A 24627-nucleotide genomic window follows, 5' to 3' on the forward strand; every position below is an offset into this window, starting at 1 on the left:
TGCCAGGACACACAAATCACCTAAACCAATCACTAACCTGTTTTTTAAATACTTCCAATCAGAGAGATTCCACAACTTTGTTTTTGTGAACGGTTGTACTGTACAATGGCACGCTGTAAATGTCTCTTCCTACCCATGTGTACTCCTATTTGCCTGTTCTATTTTAACCCTCATTTGCATTAACCCTTTCTTACCTTTTAATGGATTTCTAGGCCACTTCTCAGAAGAGGTGGGAGATCAGTGTGACTCTGGACACAGCCAGGATGAAAAGGTGAGTCACTGGGAACTCTGATGCTCTAATCCCAGGCCTCGGGGGTGATGGCATTCATCTCAGGAGGCCTTTATTCTACTGCTGCTAAGCAAACCCTCTCAAATGCCTTTGAATTCCAAGAGTCTGTTTCTAAACAGGACACTAGAGGGCTCCCGGGGGTTAAAAATGAGCGGAGAAATATTTGAATGAAAACTGCTTCTGGACGGCATTTGTTTTTTTCGGAATTTAAAATTAAAGTTTTTTTTTTTTAATATTAAAAAAAAAACCCTCACATGTCTTAAAAGTGGGTTGTCAGCAGCCAGTTAACAAGTATCCGCTTTGCTTTGCAATCAGTAGTTTTCAAGGGAACTTCTAAAGCTGAGCTGAAATATTTGAAATGTGGAACACTCTTGACCATGAAATATGTTCTACTTACATGCCTCAGCCTTTAAAAGTTCTTTGCATTAGAGTCAGAGATTACATTCTTCCTGGAGCCAAGCATGGGGCCAGCTGTGTAAGTAACGTTGCTTACCAGTTCTTCTTCTTTTTAATAATGTGAAAAAAGACAGCTAGAGAGCTTTGGGTTTTCTTTCAGCTGAATTTGGTGGAAAGAAAAGGACTAAAAAGCAGTTTGATGCGTGTTTTGTGTTTATGTTTGTGTGTGTGTAACCGAATAAATGCAATTACTTCCCAGATACGTGAGCATGCATGGCTTTATAGTATAATGACCCTTAATGTAAGATAATGAAATGTATTATGAAGAAAAGATTGTACCATCAGATTAAGAGAATATATTTCTGAATTTGAATGTTAATACTTGGTGCTTCTGCCCAGTTAATTAATGCAAGGCTTATAAAAATAAATAGAAGATAGCTATAGATTTTTAAAACCCTTTGTTGCTTTTCTTAAAACATTTTTTAATTTCAAAGAGAAAAGCCTGGATTTGTCCAATTTTAATGCTTTTCCTTCAGGATCAAATTAAAAGACTAGCTACAAGTTATAAAACAGTCTTGGATTTTGGTAGTTTGTTTTCACTAATTGTAACTGAATATCAAATGTATACATCTATCTTGTTTATTTTTAAACTCCATTTAAAAATCATTTAGTGGGGACGGTAACGAAAGGAAAGCGTCCCGTTTTTTAAATTTCCTCTTGTGGAGGAACTGAACGGGAGTTTGAAACTGACTCAGTGCACTGTTTCCATTCATTCCCAGGAACTAGTCAGACTTCTCCTTGGGGAGACTGATGGGGGTGTAAAAGGTTTGTTGTGGCCAGTGTCAGAAGCCCTCCCGGCTCCATCACCAACGCCGAACTTCCACCTCGACCCCCTGGAGACCACTTAGACACCTGAGCGGAGGCGACAGCTGCGTTCAGAAAACCATGCTTCATGTCAGCAGGCACCAACGGCCGAGTTTAAACTCTGTTCAGCATGTGGACACGGCGGAGAAATGAGCTGTCGGGACAAGCCAGGGCAGCTCATAAACTGGTTCCTCTGCTCCTTGTGCGTCCCGAGGGTGCGGAAACTCTGGAGCAGCCGGCGCCCCAGGACGCGGAGGAACCTCCTGCTGGGCACTGCCTGCGCCATCTACCTGGGCTTCCTGGTCAGCCAGGTGGGGCGCGCCTCTGTCCAGCACGCAAGGCCGGCAGGAAAGGGGCCGCACCGGAGCCGGGCTGCCACCGAGGCCCCCTTCCCTGAGATACCCCTGGATGGCACGCTGGCCCCTCCCGAGTCCCAGGGCAATGGCACTACGCTGCAGCCCAACGTGGTGTACATCACCCTGCGCTCGAAGCGCAGCAAGCCAGCCAACATCCGTGGCACAGTGAAACCGAAGCGCCGGAAAAAGTATGCGGTGGCTTCTAGAGTCCCGGGGCCCGAGGCTTTGGTGGGACCATCCCTTCGGCCTCAGGTAGCTGCAAGGGCAGCGGATCCTGGAGTGCCCGGGCACGTCCCAGGGGCAAACCTGGCCAAGGCTGGGGAGCGACCCTGGAGGTGGATCCAGGGTCCGGGAGCGCGAGGTTGGGGCGCCGATGTGCATCCGCCCCTGGCCGGGGAGAGCAACATCCGGATCTACAGCGAGAGCGCCCCGTCGTGGCTGAGCAAAGAAGACATCGGCCAGATGCGCCTGCTGGCCAACGGCGCCGTGGCGGCTCTCCAGCCGGCCCAGTCCAGGAGCGGAGCGCGCCTGCTGGTGCTGGAGGGGACTACCCGGCCCTCGGTGCCTGCCTGCGGTCCCAGCCCCTGCGGGCTGCTCAAGCCGTCTCTGGACATGAGCGAGGTGTTTGCCTTCCACCTGGACAGGATCCTGGGACTCAACCGGACCCTGCCCTCTGTGAGCAGGAAGTCTGAGTTCATCCAAGGTAACCCTTTCCCAGGCTTCGTTCTTTGCAGCTGTTGGGGATTGGGCTTGATTTTCTCTTTTGCCTCCCTCTCTTTTTCTAAATGATTTTCTCCACCCACGGTTCCCATTTGGACAGCAGCAGCAGCGTGTCTATCCACGTGGTTGGCATCCTTGATTTTCCCAGCTTTGGGAGGATGCAAGAGTGCTGGGGAGAGGCTGTCCTCCACAGGCAGGAGAAAGCCCCCACCACGGTAATCTGAGCTCTCTGTTGCCCTGACCTTGCTTCCCAGAGGTTTATTAAACCTAATTAAAGCCAGTGGCAATTTCAGTGATGAGGAGTGGAAGCTGGGGTGGAAGAAAAGAACTTGCGGGCAGTCAGACATATTATTAAATAGGATACTACTATGGAAGTAAGTAGAATGTTATGCATGGGAAGTTTTTAGAAGTAAGGGGATCTGTTTCACACTTGATAATATACATGTTTCGATGCTGTTCTCTCAGATCATCCCACCCTCGCCTTCTCCCATAGAGTCCAAAAGTCTGTTCTATACATCTGTGTCCCAGCCTCCAACTAATAAAAATAATTGGGAAGAAAACAAAACAAAACAAAACAAAAATAAATAAAAGAAGGGGAGAATGGGTTATCTTTTTTTCTGCAGATGGAATCTTTTTAAGAGGCCCAGAACCAGATCATGTTAGATTCAACACCTTCTTTTTTCACAAAGGTGGGTTTAACTGTTTTCATTTACAAAGCTAATGAGGTCAAAAGAGGTGATTTTTTCCATAGATACACTAATCAGCTGGTGGTTTCTCCAAGTCCATGACTATGGTTTATGGAACCTGAGTGTCCAGATGCCTTCAGGTGATAAACATTTTGTCAAGTTCCGGGGTGTACAGCCAGTTGCTTCGGTTGCAGGTGGCCAGGACTGGTGCGTGGCCATGCCCATGCCACAGAAAGAATTTTCTCTGATGCCTGAGGCAATTCCAGAGTGTTAGGACAAAGTAGGGTAGGTCCCTTGCTTGTATTTGAAAACACAGTGATCCCAGAAGTTGTCACTAGCTCAATCCAGGCTAGTCCAAGAGGCTAAAAAGAACCCCAAAGAGATTCTAAGCTCAAAGGCTGTTTCTTTACTTCCTGTCACCATGTGAGTACGAGCTCAGTCACTTCAGTTGTGTCCGACGCTTTGCAACCCCATGGACACCATGGAGCCCGCCAGGCTCCCCTGTCCATGGGATTTTCCAGGCAAGAATACTGGAGTGGGTTGTCATGCCCTCCTCCAGGTTATCTTCCCAACTCAGGGATTGAACCGGCATCACTTATGTCCCCTGCATTAGCAGGCGGGTTCTTTACCACTAGAGTCACGTGGGAAGCCCCTTCCTGTCACCATAAAAGCATTTCATCCCAGGCCCTGTGGAGTATGGACTGGAATGCATTAAAGCCTTGGGAGTGGTCAAAAGCCAAACTGCATTTTAATGACTTTAGGAGTATCTTAGCCTTAGAATGGGTACTTCTTGAACTAGCTGTGATTTGCTTAGAGAGACTGGTCATTCCCTACTCTTCTTGGTTCATGGCTAAGTGCTTCAGATTCACAGGTGTGTTTCCATGTCTCAAGTTCGCAGAGTCTTCACCAGGATGAGGCCAATGTGAGAAAGCCTCTCTAACATTTCAATCAAACGTTGGTAAAAGCTCATTTCTAGCGGGTGCTTGCTATTTGCTAAACACTACACAAGTTGAGACATACAGTCCATATACACCTTGATTCCTGTGTTTATCACAACAGTGCTAGCAGGTAGGTACTATTATCATTTCCACTTTGTAGATGAGAATACCGAGGCTTATTTAGGCAAAGTAATTGGCCTCATATTCATAGCTAAGCTCGGTTTTGAGCACAGGTCCAGCAAACTTCATGACATCAGCTCTAAGCCTTTGGGCTTAGGTGGCTGTATCACTTCCTCCAGACAGAAGCATCCTGGAGAGAAGGGAGATCCGGGAGGGCGCAGAGACAGAGACAGCAGGCACACGCTGAGGTTCTCCTGGGCCAGCAGCACAGAGGGTCCCCCAGGAAGGCTCTCTTGCCATTCATTTCACGTTGTAAAAGCCCTTGAGAAGAGGTGATGCGTGCTCGAATGTATCCTGAGGAACCATAGTCTGATCCGTCCTTCCAGCTTCCCTGGGAAAATGCTGGATGGAGTTGGGAGAGTGAAGTAGAGTTAGAAGCCTGGGCTCTGCAGCCAGACCGCCTGAGTTTGAATTTACCAGTCATGTGACCCTCCATGAAACAATACCCACCTCAAGAGGCTGTTGTTTGTTAATCCATAGAAAACCTTCAGTGTGTGTGTGTGTGTGTGTGTGTGTGTGTGAGTCACTCGGTTGTGTCCGATTGTTTGCGATCCCATGGACTGTAGCCCACCAGGCTCCTCAGTCCACGGAATTCTCCAGGCGAGAATACTGGAGTGGGTTGCCATCTTCTTTGCCAAAACCCTCAGTCAATATTGGCTGTGTGTATTACTACACTAAGCATGTGAGGTACCAAGTTCATTGAGTATAGCCTCCAAGCCTCATCTGTCGTCTTATTTGTTTTAATTGAAGTGTAGTTGATTTACAGTGTTGTGATAGTGTTGGGTGTACAGCCCAGTGATTCAGTTATACGACACATATATATTCTTTTTATACACATATATGAGCACTCTGCACAATATAATTTTATTCATGGAGACACTGTACTGATATAAAGATTCTTTTCAGATTCATTTCCTATAGTTTATTAAAAGATTTTGAATATACAAAATAGACTCTGTGCTATACAGTAGGTCCTTGTCGGTTATCTGTTTTCTATATAGTATTGTGTATCTGTTAATCCCAAACTCTTAATTATGCCTTGCTCTTTGATAACCATACATTTGTTCTCTATGTCTGTGAATCTATTTCTCTTTTGTAAGTAAGTTCATTTGTATCATTTTTTTGGTGGTTCCACATCTAAGTGATATTGTATATTTGTCTTTCTCTATCTGACTTGTTGTACTTAGTACGATAATCTCTAGGTCCATCCATATTGCAGCAAATGGTATTATTTCAGTCTTTTTTATGGTTAAGAAATATTCCATTGTATATATGTGCCACATCTTCTTTATGCATTCCTCTGCTGATGAACATTTAGATTGCTTCCATGTCTTGACTATTATACTGCTGCTACGAACACTGGGGTGCATGTGTCTTTTTGAATTAGTTTTCTCTGGATACATAATTTCTTTTTTTTTTTTTCATTTATTTTTATTAGTTGGAGGCTAATTACTTCACAACATTTCAGTGGGTTTTGTCATACATTGACATGAATCAGCCATTGGATACATAATTTCTTTATGTGACAGGACGAGGACTGAAACCCAGGTGTCCTGCTTGCTCAGTGAAACTTCTTGGTGCCAGGATACCTCTAAGGTATTTAATTATGTTCTCCAAATATCCAGCATCTTTGTGAATGAAGAAGGCGGTTGCATTCAATTTGAAGGAGGCATTTATAATCCCAATACAGACGGGTGTTCCCCTCTTCTTTCAGAAGTAAGTGGTTATGGATAGAAACTGGCAAGGTTGCACTGACATGACTCTCTGTGATTAATTAAATAGCAAAGATCATATTTCAGGTAATACCAGAACTTTCTTTGTTCTTTCTTTGATTCTTTCTCCTAGAATGTAGTTATTGAGAGTCATAAAATCAGGCCAGTTTCCTCAGGAGGCTAGGACCTAATTTAGATATAGTTATGAGCACTCTGCACAATATAATTCTATTCATGGAGACATTGTACTGATGTAAAGAACATACATAGGTCAGTTCTGGTTGTGGTAAGCGATCCATAGTCTTAGTTTCCTGGTATCTACCTCTAGCCTTTTTCTGACTTGTGTCTTTCTCCCCTTGATTTCCACAGATATGTGTATCTTCCCTCTAGGGTCCTCCTAGTCCTCTCTTGGTCCAAGCTTAGCTTTATTTGCGCCTCCGCATCTACCTAAGTTGGTGATAGATCTCATCTAGGTACCCAGCATCTGCTTCTGGCTCATTCTGTGTCACTGCTTTGTAACTACAATTGCTTGTTGGATCATCTCTTCCTTCCCACTAGGCTCTAGGTCACAGGGTAGGTGCTCAGTAAATATTTTTGAATAAATGTAAGAATGCATTTTTGGACTGTTCCACTGACTCTAAGCAGTAAATCTATATTTGCTTCAGGCTTTCAAAACTCAGGACAACTGCTGCCATTTTTTTGTCCTAAATCCAGGCTGGTCTTTCTCCTGCAGTATCTTATAAATAGCTCTTTGGAAAGGGTAATGAAAAATGTCCTTGGCAGCCTCTGAATTATGCAAATAATAAGGTTTATGGAGCTTATTCTTGTGAGACCCATCAGTGTAATATGGGCTGCAACCTCATGTGCTCAGTCACTTAGTTGTATCCAACTCTGCAGCCACATGGACTGTAAGCCGCCAGGCTCCTCTGTCCACGGGATTTCCCAGGCAAGAGTATTGGAGTGGGTTGCCATTTCTTCCTCCAGGGTATCTTCCCAACCCAAAGATGGAACCAGTGTCTCCTGCTGGCAGGCAGAGTCTTTACTACTGGGCCACCCGGGAAGCCCTTCATACCGTAATGTATGGTGGCATCATACAATGGTATGGTGGCTTCATACTGTGATGTATGTGACCTCATACCACTGAGCCACCTGGGAAGCAACCTCATACAATAATGTAATTTGATAATGAGTTTTCTGTAGGAGGAACAGTGGAACTCAGGTATGTGTTTTTCTGATGATCTGGCTTGGTCTGGGAGTAAAGCTTTTGATATCTGGGAGAGTGGTTAGGGAGACAGTCCTGTAAGTAATCTGCTCTAAGTGTTGTTTTTCTTCTCTGACTTTTGATGAATGTTTGTGAAAATGAATTAATGCTTGGTGACAAGAACACGGCTAGTCTGTCTTGTGTGGTGAATACAGATATTTTGCTTATCTCAGTTAATCTTTCAAAGAAACCTATGCAGGAGACACTGTCTTCAATTTTGAGAAGAAAGAAAGATAAGAAGGAGGCAGCTCAAGGTCATACAATGAGTTTATTTTCCAGGAAGAATTCAAGCACTTGTCTTGTAACTTTCTGTTTATCATCTGCTTTCCTCACCAAATCATTTCAGGGGCTTTAATTAACTGTGTCTTCTTTCCCCATCACCACAACCTATTCATGTACTCATTAGTCAGTTATCTGACACAACTAGACACTGATGACTTGCATGCTGATGAACAAATATGGGCTGTTTTATTTCTTAAGGAGACAACACTGTAACCATAGCAAGAATAATATTGAATGTCACCACGTGTCAGGCACTGTTGTAAGTACCATGCGCCTATTATCTCATTAAATCCTCCTAAACTTTTATGACAGGTACTCTATGAGAGACATTTTGTGGACGTGGAAGGAGAGGCCTAGTGTAATTAAATACCTTTGCTCATAGTCATATAAATTACCCTGATGTTAAAAGGGTCCATAAGATGCAAAGGGAGATGTAAAAGAGCATCAGAGGCTGTGATTGAATGATGTGCCTGTTGCAGCCCCTCAGATGAAGCTTTCTGCCCATTCAGTCCAAAGACAAAATGTCCCAGTGATAAAGCTCATCTCCAGGTGTTTCTTTATTTGTCTTTTTGTAAAACTGACAGAGGTGATCCTGTCATCCCAGAGCCACTGGCTAAGGTTCATCTGGGGCAGGTTCTTGGTTGTACAACTTGATGAATTCTAGATGTCTCTCCTTGAATCCCAAAATATATAAATGTGAAATTAGCAGGTATACTGAACCATTTTCTGACAGATGTCACTCCAAATATATCCTAGAAAATAAGAAGGGTGTACTTGGGGAAGCGTAAGGTTGTAATTAGGTAGGGAGGGTCAGGAGGGGACCATCCTAAAAAGTCTAGCCATGACCACTGGGCCAGAATCCCATCCTATGATACCTGTGTGGGAAATACAAAACTGAAAGATAGCATCAGAGGCTTTGTAAAAAAAATGCATGTTTGCAATAATGAAATATTTTTTTAGTTGTGAGTCTATAAAGAATCTAGTGTTATGTATCACAGAACATCTTTACTGCATTTGATGTCATTTATCTGTTGAATTACTTAACAATTCCGCACAGCAGACAGTATTAATACTTTATATATGGGAATCCTGAGACTTGGTAAGGTGTATATTTGCACAAGGATACATAGCTAGTGAGCAGTGGAAGTGGAATTTGTTCCCAGATCAGTCTCATACTACAGTCTCCCATGTTGCTTCTCTTACCCACAATACCACTCAAACATAATTTGATATAATCATGAGATAGTGACAGCAATGTGCAAATTTTAACCTGGTGACTTCTGACTTACCATTATGCCAGCCTTTCTATTTAACCTATTTTTTCAACTCAGCCATTTAATATTGATACAATTTTCACTCAAGGGAAGTATGACCATACTACTCTAAACACGGCTACAAGGGTTCAGTTCAGTTCAGTTCAGTCGCTCAGTTGTGTCCAACTCTTTGCGACCCCATGAATCACAGCATGCCAGGCCTCCCTGTCCGTCACCAACTCCCGGAGTTTACCCAAACTCATGTCCACCGAGTCAGTGATGTCATCCAGCCATCTCATCCTCTGTCGTCCCCTTCTCCTCCTGCCCCCAATCCCTCCCAGCATCAGGGTCTTTTCCAATGAGTCAGCTCTTCGCATCAGGTGGCCAAAGTATTGGAGTTTCATCTTCAGCATTAGTCCTTCCAATGAGTACCCAGGATTGATCTCCTTTAGGATGGACTGGTTGGATCTCCTTCCTGTCCAAGGGACTTGCAAGAGTCTTCCCCAACACCACAGTTCAAAAGTATCACTTCTTCCACGCTCAGCTTTCTTCACAGTCCAACTCTCACATCCATACATGACCACTGGAAAAACCATAGCCTTGACCAGACGGACCTTTGTTGGCAAAGTAATGTCTCTGCTTTTTAATATGCTATCTAGGTTGGTCATAACTTTCCTTCCAGGGGAGCAAGCGTCTTTTAATTTCAAGGCTGCAATCACCATCTGCAGTGATTTTGGAGCCCCCCAAAATAAAGTCTGACACTGTTTCCACTGTTTCCCCATTTATTTCTCATGAAGTGATGGGACCAGATGCCATGATCTTAGTTTTCTGAATGTTGAGCTTTAAGCCAACTTTTTCACTCTCCTCTTTCACTTTCATCAAGAGGCTCTTTAGTTCCTCTTCACTTTCTGCCATAAGGGTGGTATCATCTGCATATCTGAGGTTATTGATATTTCTCCTGGCAATCTTGATTCCAGCTGTGCTTCTTCCAGCCCAGCGTTTCTCATGATGTACTCTGCATAGAAGTTAAATAAGCAGGGTGACAATATACAGCCTTGACATACTCCTTTTCCTATTTGGAACCAGTCTGTGCTACAAGGGTTATTGTTGTTTAAGTACAAGCTAATGCTTCCCAGATCTTTTTGTTTTACCATAAACAATTACTTGTATGTAAATGTGACTGAACATATTAGTATGTTTTCTGCCAAACTGTCCTTGGGAAAGCCATCAATCAGGACAGAGGTCACCAGATACTGTGTAGTGTTTATACATTTAAATAAGTTTTTAACAAAATATTTCAAATATGTATCTAAGGCAATACAAAGCAGATTATGTCCATGTAAAGGGCAGAGGAACCCAGCGGCCCCTGTGATCCTCCACTTAGCATCTTGGCCAACCTTTGTGGCAGTCTGCTCAGCTCCGCAAATGAATCCCAAGGGCTACCATTTTGGTAGCATTTAAGCATCCTACTCTTTTTCATGCCTAGCGTGGAAGATGCATTATGTTTGCTTTATTTTTAGGATACTGCTTTACTGCCACAGAGATGTCAGACTGAATTAAGGTAGCCTCGTCCCAGGAACTCTGTGCAAGGCTGCTTGGATGACGAACTGCAAGCACCCCACCAACTTGCATTGAAATTCATTGTAAATCCCAAGTTGCTCACTGTTCTCTGCCTGTACTGCCTCGTCTTATCATAAAGCAGGAGAAATATGCTGTGTATTTTCCACTCTCCTCTTGAGTCCATGTGAGCTGTGCTGTGAGTTTCTGGCTGATAGTGAGACTGCCAGGGTAGGGAGATCACAGCTGCACAATTCATGTTGTCTCAAGCTCACAGGTAAGGACAGAGGTGTTTTGCAGGGAGTTATAAAAATCACCCAGATGCCCATACAACTTGGAAACACCCTGACTTCAAAATCTTAGAAATCTTGGACACGGGTGCAAACTTTCTTAAAATATTAACTCAAGAGTGTAGGAATCATGTCTTATTTTTGAGGAGCTGGGAGGAAAACACGCTGTGTTCTTTATCAGAAAAGCCTTGAGGGTTTATTTCTTTAGCAATCAAATTGAGTTGGTAAGCTTCACACACAGGTTTACTGAGCATGGGCTCCAAGCAGCGCTAGGCTCTGCTATTTTCTTGTTTGCTCATTACATACTTTCATTGGCCAGGTAGGGGAACCTGGGAGCCTTCTCTGCTGTTCTTCTGGAAGGTGCCCCTGGATCTCCCATGAAGCTGGGATAGAAGGGTCAGTGGCTAATAGTTGCCACAGTGCTCACAGCCTGAAAATGGCATGTTCCTCAGTTCCATGCAATCTGTTTCCTTCTTCAGCATCACCTTATCTTTTTTTCTTTTAAGTAATATTTATTGAGCACCTGCTATGTGCCAGCCACTCTTCACTGGGGGCTATATCAGTGGACAGAACAGCCAAGAACCCCTGTCCCCATGGAGCTGACATTGTTGGACCAGGTGACAGCTCATAGCCTGGAGAGGTTCTTCATATGACTCATGATTTCAAGATTCAATTAGCATGAGCCTGAGCCCAAGGTCATGACCTTTCTGTTGGGACTGAATCTGTTGCCGTCTCTAGGTGGGTTAAGGACTACACAGGTGCCGATCTCAGTTAATGGGCAAATATTGACATTTCAGTTGAGTTTGGTTGTAATTTGTAGCATGTACTTTTTCTTTGTGACTCTAAACATGAGGAAGAAGCTGTAGAGTTTTTAATTCAAATAGCTTTGCAGTTCACAGCGTAGACTGGCATATCTGTTTGCTAGGGCTGATACCACAAAATACCACAGACTGGATGGCTGAAACCTTTATTTCTTACAGTTCTGGAGGCTGGAAGTTCCAGGTCAAGGTGTTGGCTGGTTTGGTTTCTTTGAGGCCTCTTCTCTGGCTTGTAGACAGCCACCTTCTCACTGTGTCCTCCTATGAGCTTAACTGTGTGATCCTGGGCCCCTTGCATTCCCTTACTGTGTCCAAATCTCCTCTTTTTTTTTATTTAAAAAAATTAAAATTTTTCAAAAAAATGTTTTTAGGATTTTTTTTTTATGTGCAGTTTTTTTTTTTTTTTTAAAGTCTTTAAGTTTGTTATACTATTGCTTCTGTTTTATGTTTTGGTTTTTTGGCCAAGAGGCATGTGGGTCTTAGCTCCCTGAACAGGGATTGAACCTGCATCCCCTGCACTGGAAGGAGAAGCCTTAACCACTGGACCATCAGTCAAAGTGAAAGTCGCTCAGTAGTGTCCAACTCCTTGCGACCCCATGGACTATACAGTCCATGGAATTCTCCAGGCAGGCCAGAATACTGGAGTTGGTAGCCGTTCCCTTTTCCAGAGGATCTTCCCAACCTAGGAATCGAATATTTCTCCCGCATTTCAGGTGGAATGTTTACCAGCTGAGCCACTAGGGAAGTCCCCAAATCTCTTCTTCTAAGGATATGAGTCATATTGCATTTAGACCACTCTTAATTCCCTCTTTAAAGGCCTTTCTCCAAATGCAGTCACCTTCTGAGGTGCTGGGGTTGGGACTTCAGCATGTGAATTTTGGAGGAACACAGTTCAGCTCATAATGACTGGCAGTCTAGACTTCCTGCATTTGAAGCCAGGTTCTACCACCTGAGAGTTGTGTGGTCTGGGAGAAATGACTTAATCTTTTCCTACCTTATTTTTTTCAAGAGTATCATGATATTGGTAATGGTACTAACCTCATCGAGGTGTGAGCATTGAGTGAGCTGATGTGGATAAAATATATATAACAGCACCGCCCCTCCCAAAAGGACACTCAGTGATTGCTATCTGCTATTTTCATTTGGTTTCTAAGCTAATTCAGCTCTTCGTGATAATGTCTCCTTAGATTTTCTTAGTTTGTCTCTCTAAATTGATGTTTACATGAACTAAATAAACAGACCCGTCATGTCATTTAATGAAGGTACTTCGGGTGGATGGTGGATGATCCCAGTCTTTCCTGTTTGTGGAGTGCGAGGCACTTTACCTTCATCATCTCACCAAATTGTATGGCAGCTCCACACACCAGTTAGTCTTGAACAGGTTTCCTGTGGGGAAAACGAGGCTCAGAGAGTAAACATTTCCTCCAAAGGCTGGCAGGTCGTGTGCAGTGGGGCTGGGGCCCAGCCTTATCCTTATCACTGTATGAGCCTTCACCATTATCCTCTCACCTTAATGGATTCTCAGAGGGTGTGGGCTGGGCCTTCCCAGGTAATCACCATCCACACCAGAACCTGCTACCTCCATGGCTTTTTAGTATGATTCCCGAATGGAGCCAGGATGCCTTAACTGTCCCCTTCTCAAGACGCTGATTTAGGGTCACAAGGAGTGAGGCAGTGTGTCTGCACCACTCCTGTCTTTATCATTCCCAGTCTCAGAAAATTATGGAGATGTGGGGCTGGGTTGTAGAATGAGGGCCTGGAAACCCCTGGACATCCCCACTTCTACTCCTCAAGGGCCTCTGATTCTTTTTGATCCATTTATACTGTTGTTGTTCAGTTGCTCAGTCATGTCCAATTCTCTGCAACCCCATGGACTGCAGCACACCAGGCTTCCCTGTCCTTCACCATCTCCCAGAGTTTGCTCAAACTCATGTCTATTGAGTCGGTGATGCCATCCAACCATCTCATCTTCTGTCATCCCCTTTACCTCCTGCCCTCAATCTTTCCCAGCATCAGGGTTTTTTCCAATGAGTCGGCTCTTCACATCAGGTGGCCAAGAGTATTGGAGCTTCAGCATCAGCATCAGTCCTTCCAGTGAATATTCAGGACTGATTTCCTTTAGGATTGACTGGTTTGATCTCCTGCTGTCCAAGGGACTCAAGAGTCTTCTCCAATACCACATTTCAAAAGCAAAATTTCTTCAGCACTCAGCTTTCTTTATGGTCTGACTTTCATATCCATACATGACTACTGGAAAAACCAAAGCTTTGACTATACAGACTTTGGCGGCAAAGTAATGTCTCTGCTTCTTAATATGCTATCTAGGTGTGTCATAGCTTTTCTTCCAAGGAGCAAGGGTCTTTTAATTTCATGACTGTAGTCACCATCTGCAGTGATTTTGGAGCCCTAAGAGATAAAATCTGTCACTGTTTCATTGTTTTCCCATCTATTTGCTGTGAAGTGATGGGATTGATACCATGATCTTCATTTTTTGAATGTTGAGTTTTAAGCCAGCTTTTTCACTCTCCTCTTCTGCCTCATCAAGAGGCTCTTTAGTTCCTCTTCACTTTCTGAGTACAGTGAAATCATCACTTACTAGGAGGTCACATCAACCAAGTGTTTATTCAGGGGCCATGGACCATTGATTAGAATCTACAGGCTGGAGATGGAAAGTGGGGGATTCTGAAAAATTCACTCATTTATTCATCAGCATATTTGAATGCGTGGTCTAGACATTATATCAGCAGCTGGAGAACCAAAGATGATTGGTGATGAGTCCCTGTTCTCAAGAGCTCCCAGCTTGGAAGACGGGAGGTGGCTAAGCAAACCCATCCTACAAAAGTGGTCAGGTAAAGACCCCAATGGAGATATTTTTGGGGAACCCTGCAGGCACAGGGAGGGATGTGTATTTAGGGGGATAGTTAGGAGTACTGCAAAAAGATGTAGAAGCAGTAATGTCAGACTGTGGATGAAGTGAGAAATGGGTGGGTGTAGAAGATGGAGAGAGCATGTGCCTGGAAAACAGTTCTGGGAAAAGGACATTAGCGGTTGGAGGGGGAGAGTGGAGAATGACTGGGTTTGTGTCATGGAAGGACATGGACTTCATCCCACAGACCATGGGGAATCATTGATGCGTCTGAAGAAGAGGGGTGATGCGATGAGCTTTGGACTGCAGGAAGCTTACTCCAGTCAAGAGTTCATGGCTTCTTCATCTATATTAGCAAACACTAAATGACCCAGGACTGCATCACCCAGATGTGACCAACACTTTATTGGCAAAATGTGATTGTCTGTGGGGCCTGGCAGTGATCCCATCCTCACGATCCTCTGAAGCTGAGGTCGGTTCCTGTTTTTCAAAGTGGAATATTGAGGCAGGAAGAGTCTGGAAGTTTCCATTTTCATAGCGGAAGTCCTGGGCAGACCTCGAAAGCAGAAGTTCCTGTCCATGAGTCAAAGCTTCAGAACAAAGAAGGACACGTTTTAAAGTGGAACTGATGGTTTGGATTGTTTGAGTTGTCTGTGGTGGAGGAAGTCACAAGTGCCTCACGCTTAGCTAATGCTTGAGGAAATGTGGAGATTATTTAAACTCAGTTCAACCTCAAGAAAACTAGTGAAACAGAAAAGTAACTAAATGCATTTGTTTTTTTTTTTTTTGTTGCAAGAACTAAATCATCCAGAAATCGGATTCCTAAAACAAGCTCTTATATTCAGGGCTCGACTGTCTGCATAGATTCTTAACATATAAAATATGTGGAATTCTGCCTGTCTGTTGTCTTCCCCTTTTAAAATCATAAAAACCTAATATAAATTGGTTCTTTCTAATATGTGACAGTGCTGTATTTCAGTGTCTGTCTGGATCTCTTACCACCCTGCCAGACAGGTTTGGAAGATGGTCGTTTTACCTCTTGGGACACTCAGTGCCTCAGTCAGGGTGGCTGGAGGACTGGGCTCCAGTCCTATGGAGACCAGAGATACTGTCAAGAGTGGAACCCTGGGACTGCCCTGGTGGTCCCGTGGCTAAGACTGCATCCCCAATGTAGGGGACCCGGGTTCTATCCCTGGTCAGGGAACAAGATCCCACATGCCACAACTAGTGATCCTGCATGCTACGATGAAGACCCAACATAGCCAAAAAAAAAAAAAGGGGTGCAAGCAATAGTTGTGACTTCTTTCTTGACCCCATCCACACTCTCAGGTCTTCTTTAGAGAAGCTTCTTCTCCTTATCAAAGGCTACAGCCCAATTCCGGAGCCCAGCAGTTTTTTGTTTTGCTTGTCTTTGCACTGAGAGCTCAGACTTTATTTTAGTCCTTCATTCACTCCCTTCAGAACATTCTTCAACTGGCAGACATGTAACCTGATCATCATTACACACGTGTTTGCCTGATTCTACTGAATTCCTAGCTACAGCCTGGGTCTTGCCTGGGCTGGGATCTGGTAGGGCCTCCATTTTTGGTATGCTTCACTCTGAAACTCTTTCTATCAAAAACAAAGGGACAAAATGGGTCCAGAAATTAACGGGCAGTGGTAAATACATACTTTTGGAATAAGAGGATGTTTAAAAGCCTGAGTGTCTAATTCTCTGTCCCTACCCTCTCCCCCAAGGCCATCAGAATCTTGCATTCTTATTTACCCTCTTTCACATTGACTAACTTGTCCATGTTCATCAACACTAAGCCAAGAGGTCCTGCCTGCTTTTTTCACTTCTGTCTAATACTTTTAATCACTAGAACCCTACTATGAAAGGCACTGTAGAAAAATAGAGCAGATCATTCATTAACAACCAGACACCTGCTACTGTCTCACGGGAGGTACACCCCTTCGACACTTGCTTTTAGCAGATTAGAGTTTTACAACGTTCAAATTTTCCTTCACTGCATCAGACAGTTGCAATGGTCCTGGGCAAAATTTGTTTCCCATAACAGAGATGAGCCTCAAGTTTTGGTGGGTCTTGGTTTTCTTTAATGGATTTTGGAGTTATTTTAATGAAAGGCTCTAAGCTGAACTGTCTCTTTCCTTTCTGTCTTGTTCACAAGAAGTCTTGGAACTTGGCCCATGTGATAAAAAAAGGCTTCTGACTTCAGAGCTCAGGGAATTTTACTTATTTTTGCCCACTGATAGATACAGATTGACAACTCCACCTGTAGTTCACAAAGACAGGTCACCAGTTCAAGGTGAAGGGCAGTTAGTAAATTAGGGTAGAGGAGGCTGTGTATAACATTCATTCTTAGTGGATTTTCACATTCATCTTCTCAAAAGAATGTCTTCTTTGTGCTTTTGAATAAAGAACAGACTTGGGAGAACATAAAAATTCAGGGGAACTATTCAGATTTTGGAAAAAATAAGTTTTCCTGGCAAGTCTCATTTTCTTAAAAGACAGCTGTATAACCTTTCGTTTACGTGAGCACCCACATATCTTCTAAAACCCCACTTCCTCCCCACTCTGACAGTTAGAATTTTATTTCTTCACTGTAAAATTTCTCTCGAGAGCAGAGTGCTGCATCATTTTGACAAACTCGAATGTGAAGAGATGAATGCAGCTCATCTCTGAGGCACTTCAGGTAAGTTGCTTTAACCCATTTCCTGCTTTCAGAGACTATTTCTCTGTCATGCCTTCAGATCTATCAAAGTTCATTTAATGCTGTTATCAGCCATGTTTTATACAAAGTGGAGTTATCCTCGCAGTAGCTGCTCACAGTTCTGAGCTCTGGAGCCATCCTGGCAGCTGTCACTACCTCAAGGGAGGGCAATGTGCACAAATACTCTGCAAGACCTGTTTGTTGGGAGGAAGAGCGGGTGGTCTACCCACTCTCAGAACTGGCCCTGGCCCTGCTTTCTGGAAGCCCCTTTCCCGTGGTGACTGATGTCAGGCAGGGCAGGACAGAACCTCTTTCTCTGACAGTCAGAATATTTGCTAATGGGAGATGGATGTGGAGGAAAACAGTCGATACTGACTGAAAACCAATTATTCCTATCTGCTGAAAGCTCCCTGTGGCCGTTTGAGAACAATTTTTAAAATGATTTAATAGCAAATGTATCATTCAAAAAAATTTAAGGTTTAAAAAGGAGAAATGGAAAATGAAATGCAACATACTCATAGACTGAAATGGTAATAATTGATTCACTACAGTCTGTGGGTGAGAGATAGCCCACAGCCCATTTTTGTGTTTCGTGAGCTACCAGTGGTTTCTACAATTTTTAAATTGTCGAAAAAATATCATCATCATAATAATATTACTATGACACTTAAGACATGTATAAACTATATACATCAGTGTCTAATAAAGTTTTATTGGAACTTAGTCACCACCCTTTGTGTATGTATTGTTTTCACTGCTTTGTGTCAAAATGGAGGTGAGTACCTGCTAGTGGACACTGTATGACCCTCAGTCACCATCTGACCATGGGGCTAGATATCACAGTTAAAGTGATAATACTTAAGAATATTTAATTGTAAGAGACATGTTTGCAATATAACATTTAGTGAAACAGTTCTGACAAACTATATATGTAAGACGATTCCAAATAGTTTATTATCCTTGTATGATTTTTGTGTCTTTCCCTTGGTGGAAATGTAAGTTCTATGAAAGCTAAACAGCCACAAAAAACAAAACAAAAACCAAACAAATGAAAACCTGACATGTATGCATGTGTGTATGTATGTGTGTATGCTTTAGGCCTAGAGCAGCACTTGAGATATAGTAGATGCTCAATAAACAAATAAGGGCTAAGGGAAGGTTGATGAATTATGTGATTGTATAATGCATACATGTAATAATAGTCAAAGCAAAACCTTTCTAGGATATGCATATATGTGAGGCACCATGCTGAGAACTTTAAATGCATGATCCCATTAACCCTAATGCAGTTAGTTTTGGAAGGTACAGTATTGCCCACATTTTACAGAGGATGAAAGCAAGGTTTGAAGAGATTATATAACTTGTCTAACATCACAAAGCTAAGAAGTAATGTGACCAGAATTCAGAAAGTCTCTTGGGTTCCAGAGTCTGAACTCTAACCACAAGCTCTATTCCTTAAATTTCTAAAAACAATTTATTTTTTCAGGTGCGAAAGAAAGACATGGGAAAGTATCTGATGTAAATATACAATTACTAGGATAGGAGATTTTAGATGATTGTTGTTTTCTGGCTGTATATATATATTTCTTGGTATTATAGTTGATTAGAATATTTTATTAGTTTCTTGTGTAGCATAGTGGTTCAATGTTTCTGTAGTTTTATACTCCATTTGAAGTTATTAAAAATCATGGTTATATTTTCTTGTGCTGTATATTGTGTCTTTGTGGTTTCTTTGTTTTTATGCATAGTAGTTTGTGACTCTTAATCCGCTACCCCTGTCTTGCCCCTCCCACTCGCCTTCCTCCACTGGTAACTACTAGTTTGTCCTCTGTGTCCGTGAATCCGTTCCTCTCTTGTTATATAATTTGATTTGTTTTATTTTTTAAATTCCACAAGTATGTGATAACATAGAGTATTTGTCTTTCTCTGTCTGACTTATTTCACTAAGCATCATACTCTTCAGGTCCATCCATGTTGTTGCAAATGGCAGAATTTCATTCTTATTACCGGGTAGTATTCACTGAATGTATACACACACACACACACACACACACACACACACACACGCACACACACCACATCTTTGTTACCCATCCTTTTGTTGATGGACATGTAGGTTGTTTCTGTATCTTAGCAACTGTAAACAGTGCTGCTGCAAAGATTGGGATGCATGTATCTTTTATAATTAGTATTTTTGTTTCCTACAGATATATGCCCAGCATTGTAATTGCTGGATCATATGGTAGCTCTAAATTTCATTTTTTGAGAAGCCTCTGTATTGTTATCCACAGAGGCTGCACCAATTTGCCTTGTTAGTAACAGCGTAGGAGGGTTCCCTTTCCTCTACACTCTCTGCAGCTTTTGTTATTTGTGTTCTTTTTTGTTATTGAAGGATCATTGCTTTACAATATTGTGTTGGTTTCTGCCATATATCAACTTGATTCAGCCACACAGATACCTATGTCCCCTCCCTCCAGAACCCCCCGCCTCCCATCTCTCACTCCATCCTACCCCTTTAGGTGGTCATGGAGCAGACCTCCCTGGACCACACAGCAAATTCTGACTTACTCTTTCACATATGGTGATATATGTGTCCATACTATTCTCTCAGTTGTCCCACCCTCTCTTCCCTCGCTGTGTCCACAAGTCTGTTCTCTATGTCTGCATCTCCATTGCTGCCCCACCAATAGGTTCATCAGTACCATCTTTTTAGATTTCATACACATGTGTTAATATACAAAATTTGTCTTTCTCATTCTTATTTCACCCTGTAGAATAGACTCTAGGTTCGTCTACTTCATTAGGACTGACTCGAATGTGTTCTTTTTTATAGCTGATATTTTAGTAATATTTCATTGTGTGTGTATCTATATCTATCTATCTATATACCACAGTTCATCTGTTGATGGACGTCTAGGTTGCTTCCATGTCCTAGCTATTGTAAAAAGTGTTGCTACAAACACTGGGGTGCATGTGTCTTTTTCAATTATGGTTTTCTCAGGGTGTATGCCCAGTATTGGAATTGTTGGGTCATAAGGTAATTCTAACTCTCTTGCATTGTTGATGGGAATATAAATTAATATAGCTACTATGGAGAACAGTATGGAGATTCATTATTTGTATTCTTTATTATGTTAGCCATTCTGACAGATGTGAGGTGATATCTCATTGTGATTTGATTTGCATTTCTCTGATGATAGCAGGTTAAGTGTCCTTTCATAACCTATTGGCCATCTGTAAGTTTTCTTTGGAAAAATGTTTATTCATGTATTCTCATTTTATAAAGCTTTCTTTATTTTTCTGATATTGAATTGATGAGAAGTTTATGTATGTTGGATATTAGCCCCTTGTCAGTCATTTCATTTACAAATATTTTCTTCCATTCAATAGTTTTTCTTTCTGTTTTGTTTATGGTTTCCTTTGCTGTGTAAATGTTTTTAAGTTTAACTAGGTCTCATTTGTTTATTTTTGCTTTTATTTCTTTTCTCTTAGGAGCTGGCTCCAAAAAATATTGCTATGATTTATGTCAAAGGATATTCTGTCTGTGTTTTCTCCTAGGAGTTTTATGGTTTCAGGTCTTATATTTAGGTCTTTAATTCATTTTGAGTTTATTGTACATGGTATGAGGAAACATCTGATCTAATTCTTTCAACATGTAGCTGTCCAGTTTTTCCAGCACCACTTAATGAAGGACTGTATTTTCTTCATTGAATATTCTTGCCTCCTTTGTTGTAGATTGACTATATGTGTGTGAGTTTACATCTCCATTCTCTATTCTGTTCCACTGATCTGTGTGTCTGATTTTGTGCCGTACTATACTATCTTGATCACTATAGCTTTGCAGTATTGTCTGAAGTCAAGAAAGCATGCTTCCTTTAGCTCTGTTCATTTTCCCTCAGGATTGCCTTGACAATTTGGGGTCTTTGGGGTTTCATAAATTTTAGGATTATTTGTTCTAGTTCTGTGAAAAGTATCATGGATATTTTGATAGAGATTATAGTAAATCTGTAGATGGCTTTGGGTAGTATGGCCATTTTAACAATATTAATTATTCCAAGAAGGCAATGGCAACCCACTCCAGTACTCTTGCCTGGAAAACCCCATGGATGGAGAAGCCTGGTAGGCTGCAGTCCATGGGGTTGCTAAGAGTTGGACACGACTGAGCGACTTCACTTTCACTTTTCACTTTCATGCATTGGAGAAGGAAATGGCACCCCACTCCAGTGTTCTTTCCTGGAGAATCCCAGGGACTATGGAGCCTGGTGGGCTGTTGTCTATGGGGTTGCACAGAGTCAGATACAACTGATGTGATTTACCAGCAGCAGCAGCAATCCAAGGGGGTGGGATATCTTTCCATTTTTTGTACTGATATAATTTTCAAATTCCTTCATTAGTATTTTATATTTTTCAGTAAATAGAATTTTTACCTCCTTGATTAAGTTTATTCTTAGGAATTTTATTCTTTTTGATATGATTGTAAATGTGATTGTTTCCTTAATTTCTCTGAGAGTTCATTTTCAGTATATAGAAGAGCAACAGATATCTATATATCAATCTTGTATCCTGTAACTTTACTAAATTCATTTATTAGTTCCAACAGTTTTTTTTTTTTTTTTTTGTGGAAACTTTAGTGTTTCCTATATACAGTAAGATGTCGTCTTTTAGCTATACATTTTAATGTTTTTCCACATTTCCTAAAATGAATAGATTTACTTTTTAAAAAAATGAAACAAATATTTCTAAAGCAAAGGAAAAAGCAATGCAGAAATTGTTAACTGTTTATGTGCATCATTTCCTCCTTTCTCTGAGGGCCTCGTGTGCTGAGGAGACTGCTGGTTTGTCCTTCTTGTACATTAATTTGTTTTGTTGGAGTTCAGTGTTGGGTTTTGACTCCCCTTGAGTACTTTCTAGTCCTGAGAATGCAAAACACTAGCTGTGTATCACTTTGTTCCAAAGATACCAACTGATAGAGCCTCTTGGTGTTAATATTTCGAAGTCCATATCTTTGTAAGCTTCCCTGGTGGCTCAGTGGTAAAGAATCCGCCTGCAATGCAGGAAACACATGCAGGAGATGCAAGTTTGATCCCTGGGTTGGGAAGGTCCTTTGGAGAAGGAAATGGCAACCCCCTCCAATATTCTTGCCTGGGAAATCCATGGACAGAGGATCCCAGTGAGCTACAGTCCATGGGGTCCCAAAGAGTTGGACATGACTTAGTGACTAAACAACAAAAAAAATCTTTGATAGCTATGCTGTGTCTCTTACATGTGTTTGGTTACACTGGTTTATTTGTGTCTCCCACTACATGATGGACTGTTCCTGTTGTTATTGTTGTTTGGTTACTAAGTCATGTCTGACTCTTTGCTATCCCATGGACTGAAGCATGCCAGGCTCATCTGTCCTCCACTGTCTCCCAGAGTTTGCTCAAATTCATGTCCATTTTGTCGGTGATGTTATTCTACTATCTCATCCTCTGCCACCCCCTTCTCCTTTTGCCTTCAATCTTTCCTAGCACCAGGGTCTTTTCCAACGAGTCGGCTCTTTGCATCTGGTGGCCAAAGTATTGAAGCTTCAATCCTTCCGGTGAATGCTCAGTGTTGATTTCCTTTAGGATTGACTGCTTCTACCTGAAATTTATTATTATTATTTTTTAAATTGACATAGTATTTGGAGCATATACATTTAACATTATATTTATCTAGCATCTAAGAAGATAATTAGGTCCCGGTAGCACCAAATCATTTAGGACAGTAAAAGAAATAAAAAGGGGTGAGATAACAATGAAGTTCTTTAGTCATGGTTCCTCTTTCTTTATTTTTCTTTTAATTGTACATCAGTGACTGTGACCTATTTTCCACAGTCTAAAGGACTTTCTACATGCCCTGTCCTAAATTGCAAGGCTAAAAGGAGAAAGATTTTTTTTTTTTGAACAAAAGTGGAATGTAGGTGCTTAGAATGATTAAGTGAATGTTATTAATATTATTGAGGTCCCTGGAACACCAAATTGAAGAGTGGTTAGAAGAGTGACTGTCCTTGCATTAAAGACCAGAGATAAGAACTCTACATGAAGGCAAACAAGCAGGGTGGGAAAATAAATCTTTAACAAAAACAGTTATAGATTGAGAACCTCTCAGGTTATTTGAAAAAGCTTTAAAAATTCCTGTGATGTGTCTTGACATTCCAGCCATAGTTTCAGAGGCTTCTATTGTTCAGGCTTGTTAAGAATGAGTTAAATGGGATTTTTTAGATCTTTGTGACTTACTTTATTTATTTTTTTCCCAAGAGATCATTCTGATTTTTAAGTTACAAGCAAAGCTGCTCATCATCCTCTTTGAGTGACTTTATTTGACAGACATGGAGGCTTGAGAGACATACTTTTGGTTTTAAGCCTGTAGTATCATTTAATGTACAGTTTAGCAGTGAAATTTCTAAACTATCAAAACTGAGACAAAAACATTCAAGTGACATTTTCTTTGAAATATATTCTATGCACTGGAAATTGAAAAAAATGATATTTGCTTAAATATACTTTATGCAATTTTATGTGAATAAATGATCATTTACCAGCAGTGCCATTGTTCCATCAGAAAAGAAAAAAGAAAAATACCCCAAAACACCTCTAAACCTCTTACTTCCTTTTTCTTTCTTTGGAGATTATAGTGACTGGTGTGAAACATACAATTTCACTTTTAAATTTGCAACTTCTAAAAATTCTTTTTCTTCCTGACATCATACTGTGGCCTCAGAAAATCAGACAGTTGTTATTACAAATAGAGTGCAGCTCTACTCAGACACTGAATAGACAATTATAAATGTCTGGATTCTTTCCTTTTTCATGGTGGCTGCTTTTAGATGTGGAATAAAACCACATTAACCAGAGGGTGTTGTTATTGGTGGTTACAGGCCTATTCCTGCCACATCTATAAAGTATCTTTTTTTTTTTTTAATCCTTTTCTTTCCTTGTCTAACAGTAACTTTCCACCGTATAAGACTGTTATCAGGAAGCATCATAAAGGTATATGAATATTAAATTATTCAGAAGACAAAGGGACCATAAATGTCACCTAATCCAACTCTAGCACATGACAGATGAGAGTGTAAAGCTGTGGAAGAGTGAATGACATCCAAGGGCACACACAGAGTCAGTAACTTGCTAACTGTTTTTTTCTCTTCTTTTTTTTTTTTTTGCTTTTATAGATGGCCGCCCATGTCCTTTCATCCTCTGGGATCCATCTTTGTCTCCAACAGATAATGAGACCCACTCTTCTGTTAAGCTCACTTGGGGAACTTACCAGCAGTTGCTGAAACAGAAATGCTGGCAGAATGGTCGAGTACCCAAGCCTGAATGGGGCTGTACTGAAATACATCACCACGAGTGGTCCAAGATGGCCCTCTTTGATTTTTTGTTACAGGTAAGTTTATTCAATCAAGTAAGTAGTTACCTGAGACT

General features: G+C 41.6%; 1 protein-coding gene across 2 annotated transcripts in view; it reads left to right on the forward strand.

Moving 5' to 3' along the window:
* The first annotated feature begins 228 nt into the window (after positions 1 to 228).
* The window catches only part of GASK1B (golgi associated kinase 1B), a 66683-nt gene continuing 42284 nt past the window's right edge, over positions 229 to 24627 (forward strand). Inside the window, exons 1-3 of one of the 2 annotated variants that reach the window (XM_043487588.1) lie at positions 229 to 271; positions 1465 to 2608; positions 24375 to 24589. In XM_043487588.1, coding sequence (XP_043343523.1) covers positions 1699 to 2608; positions 24375 to 24589 — 1125 coding nt within the window. In that variant the 5' untranslated portion in view covers positions 229 to 271; positions 1465 to 1698. Of the gene's footprint in view, positions 272 to 575; positions 765 to 1464; positions 2609 to 24374; positions 24590 to 24627 lie in introns of those variants that run through there. The other variant, XM_043487578.1, reaches the window with a different exon arrangement.

This window comes from Cervus canadensis, chromosome 1 (assembly GCF_019320065.1).
Source record: "Cervus canadensis isolate Bull #8, Minnesota chromosome 1, ASM1932006v1, whole genome shotgun sequence".
Taxonomy (NCBI): Eukaryota; Metazoa; Chordata; class Mammalia; order Artiodactyla; family Cervidae; genus Cervus; species Cervus canadensis.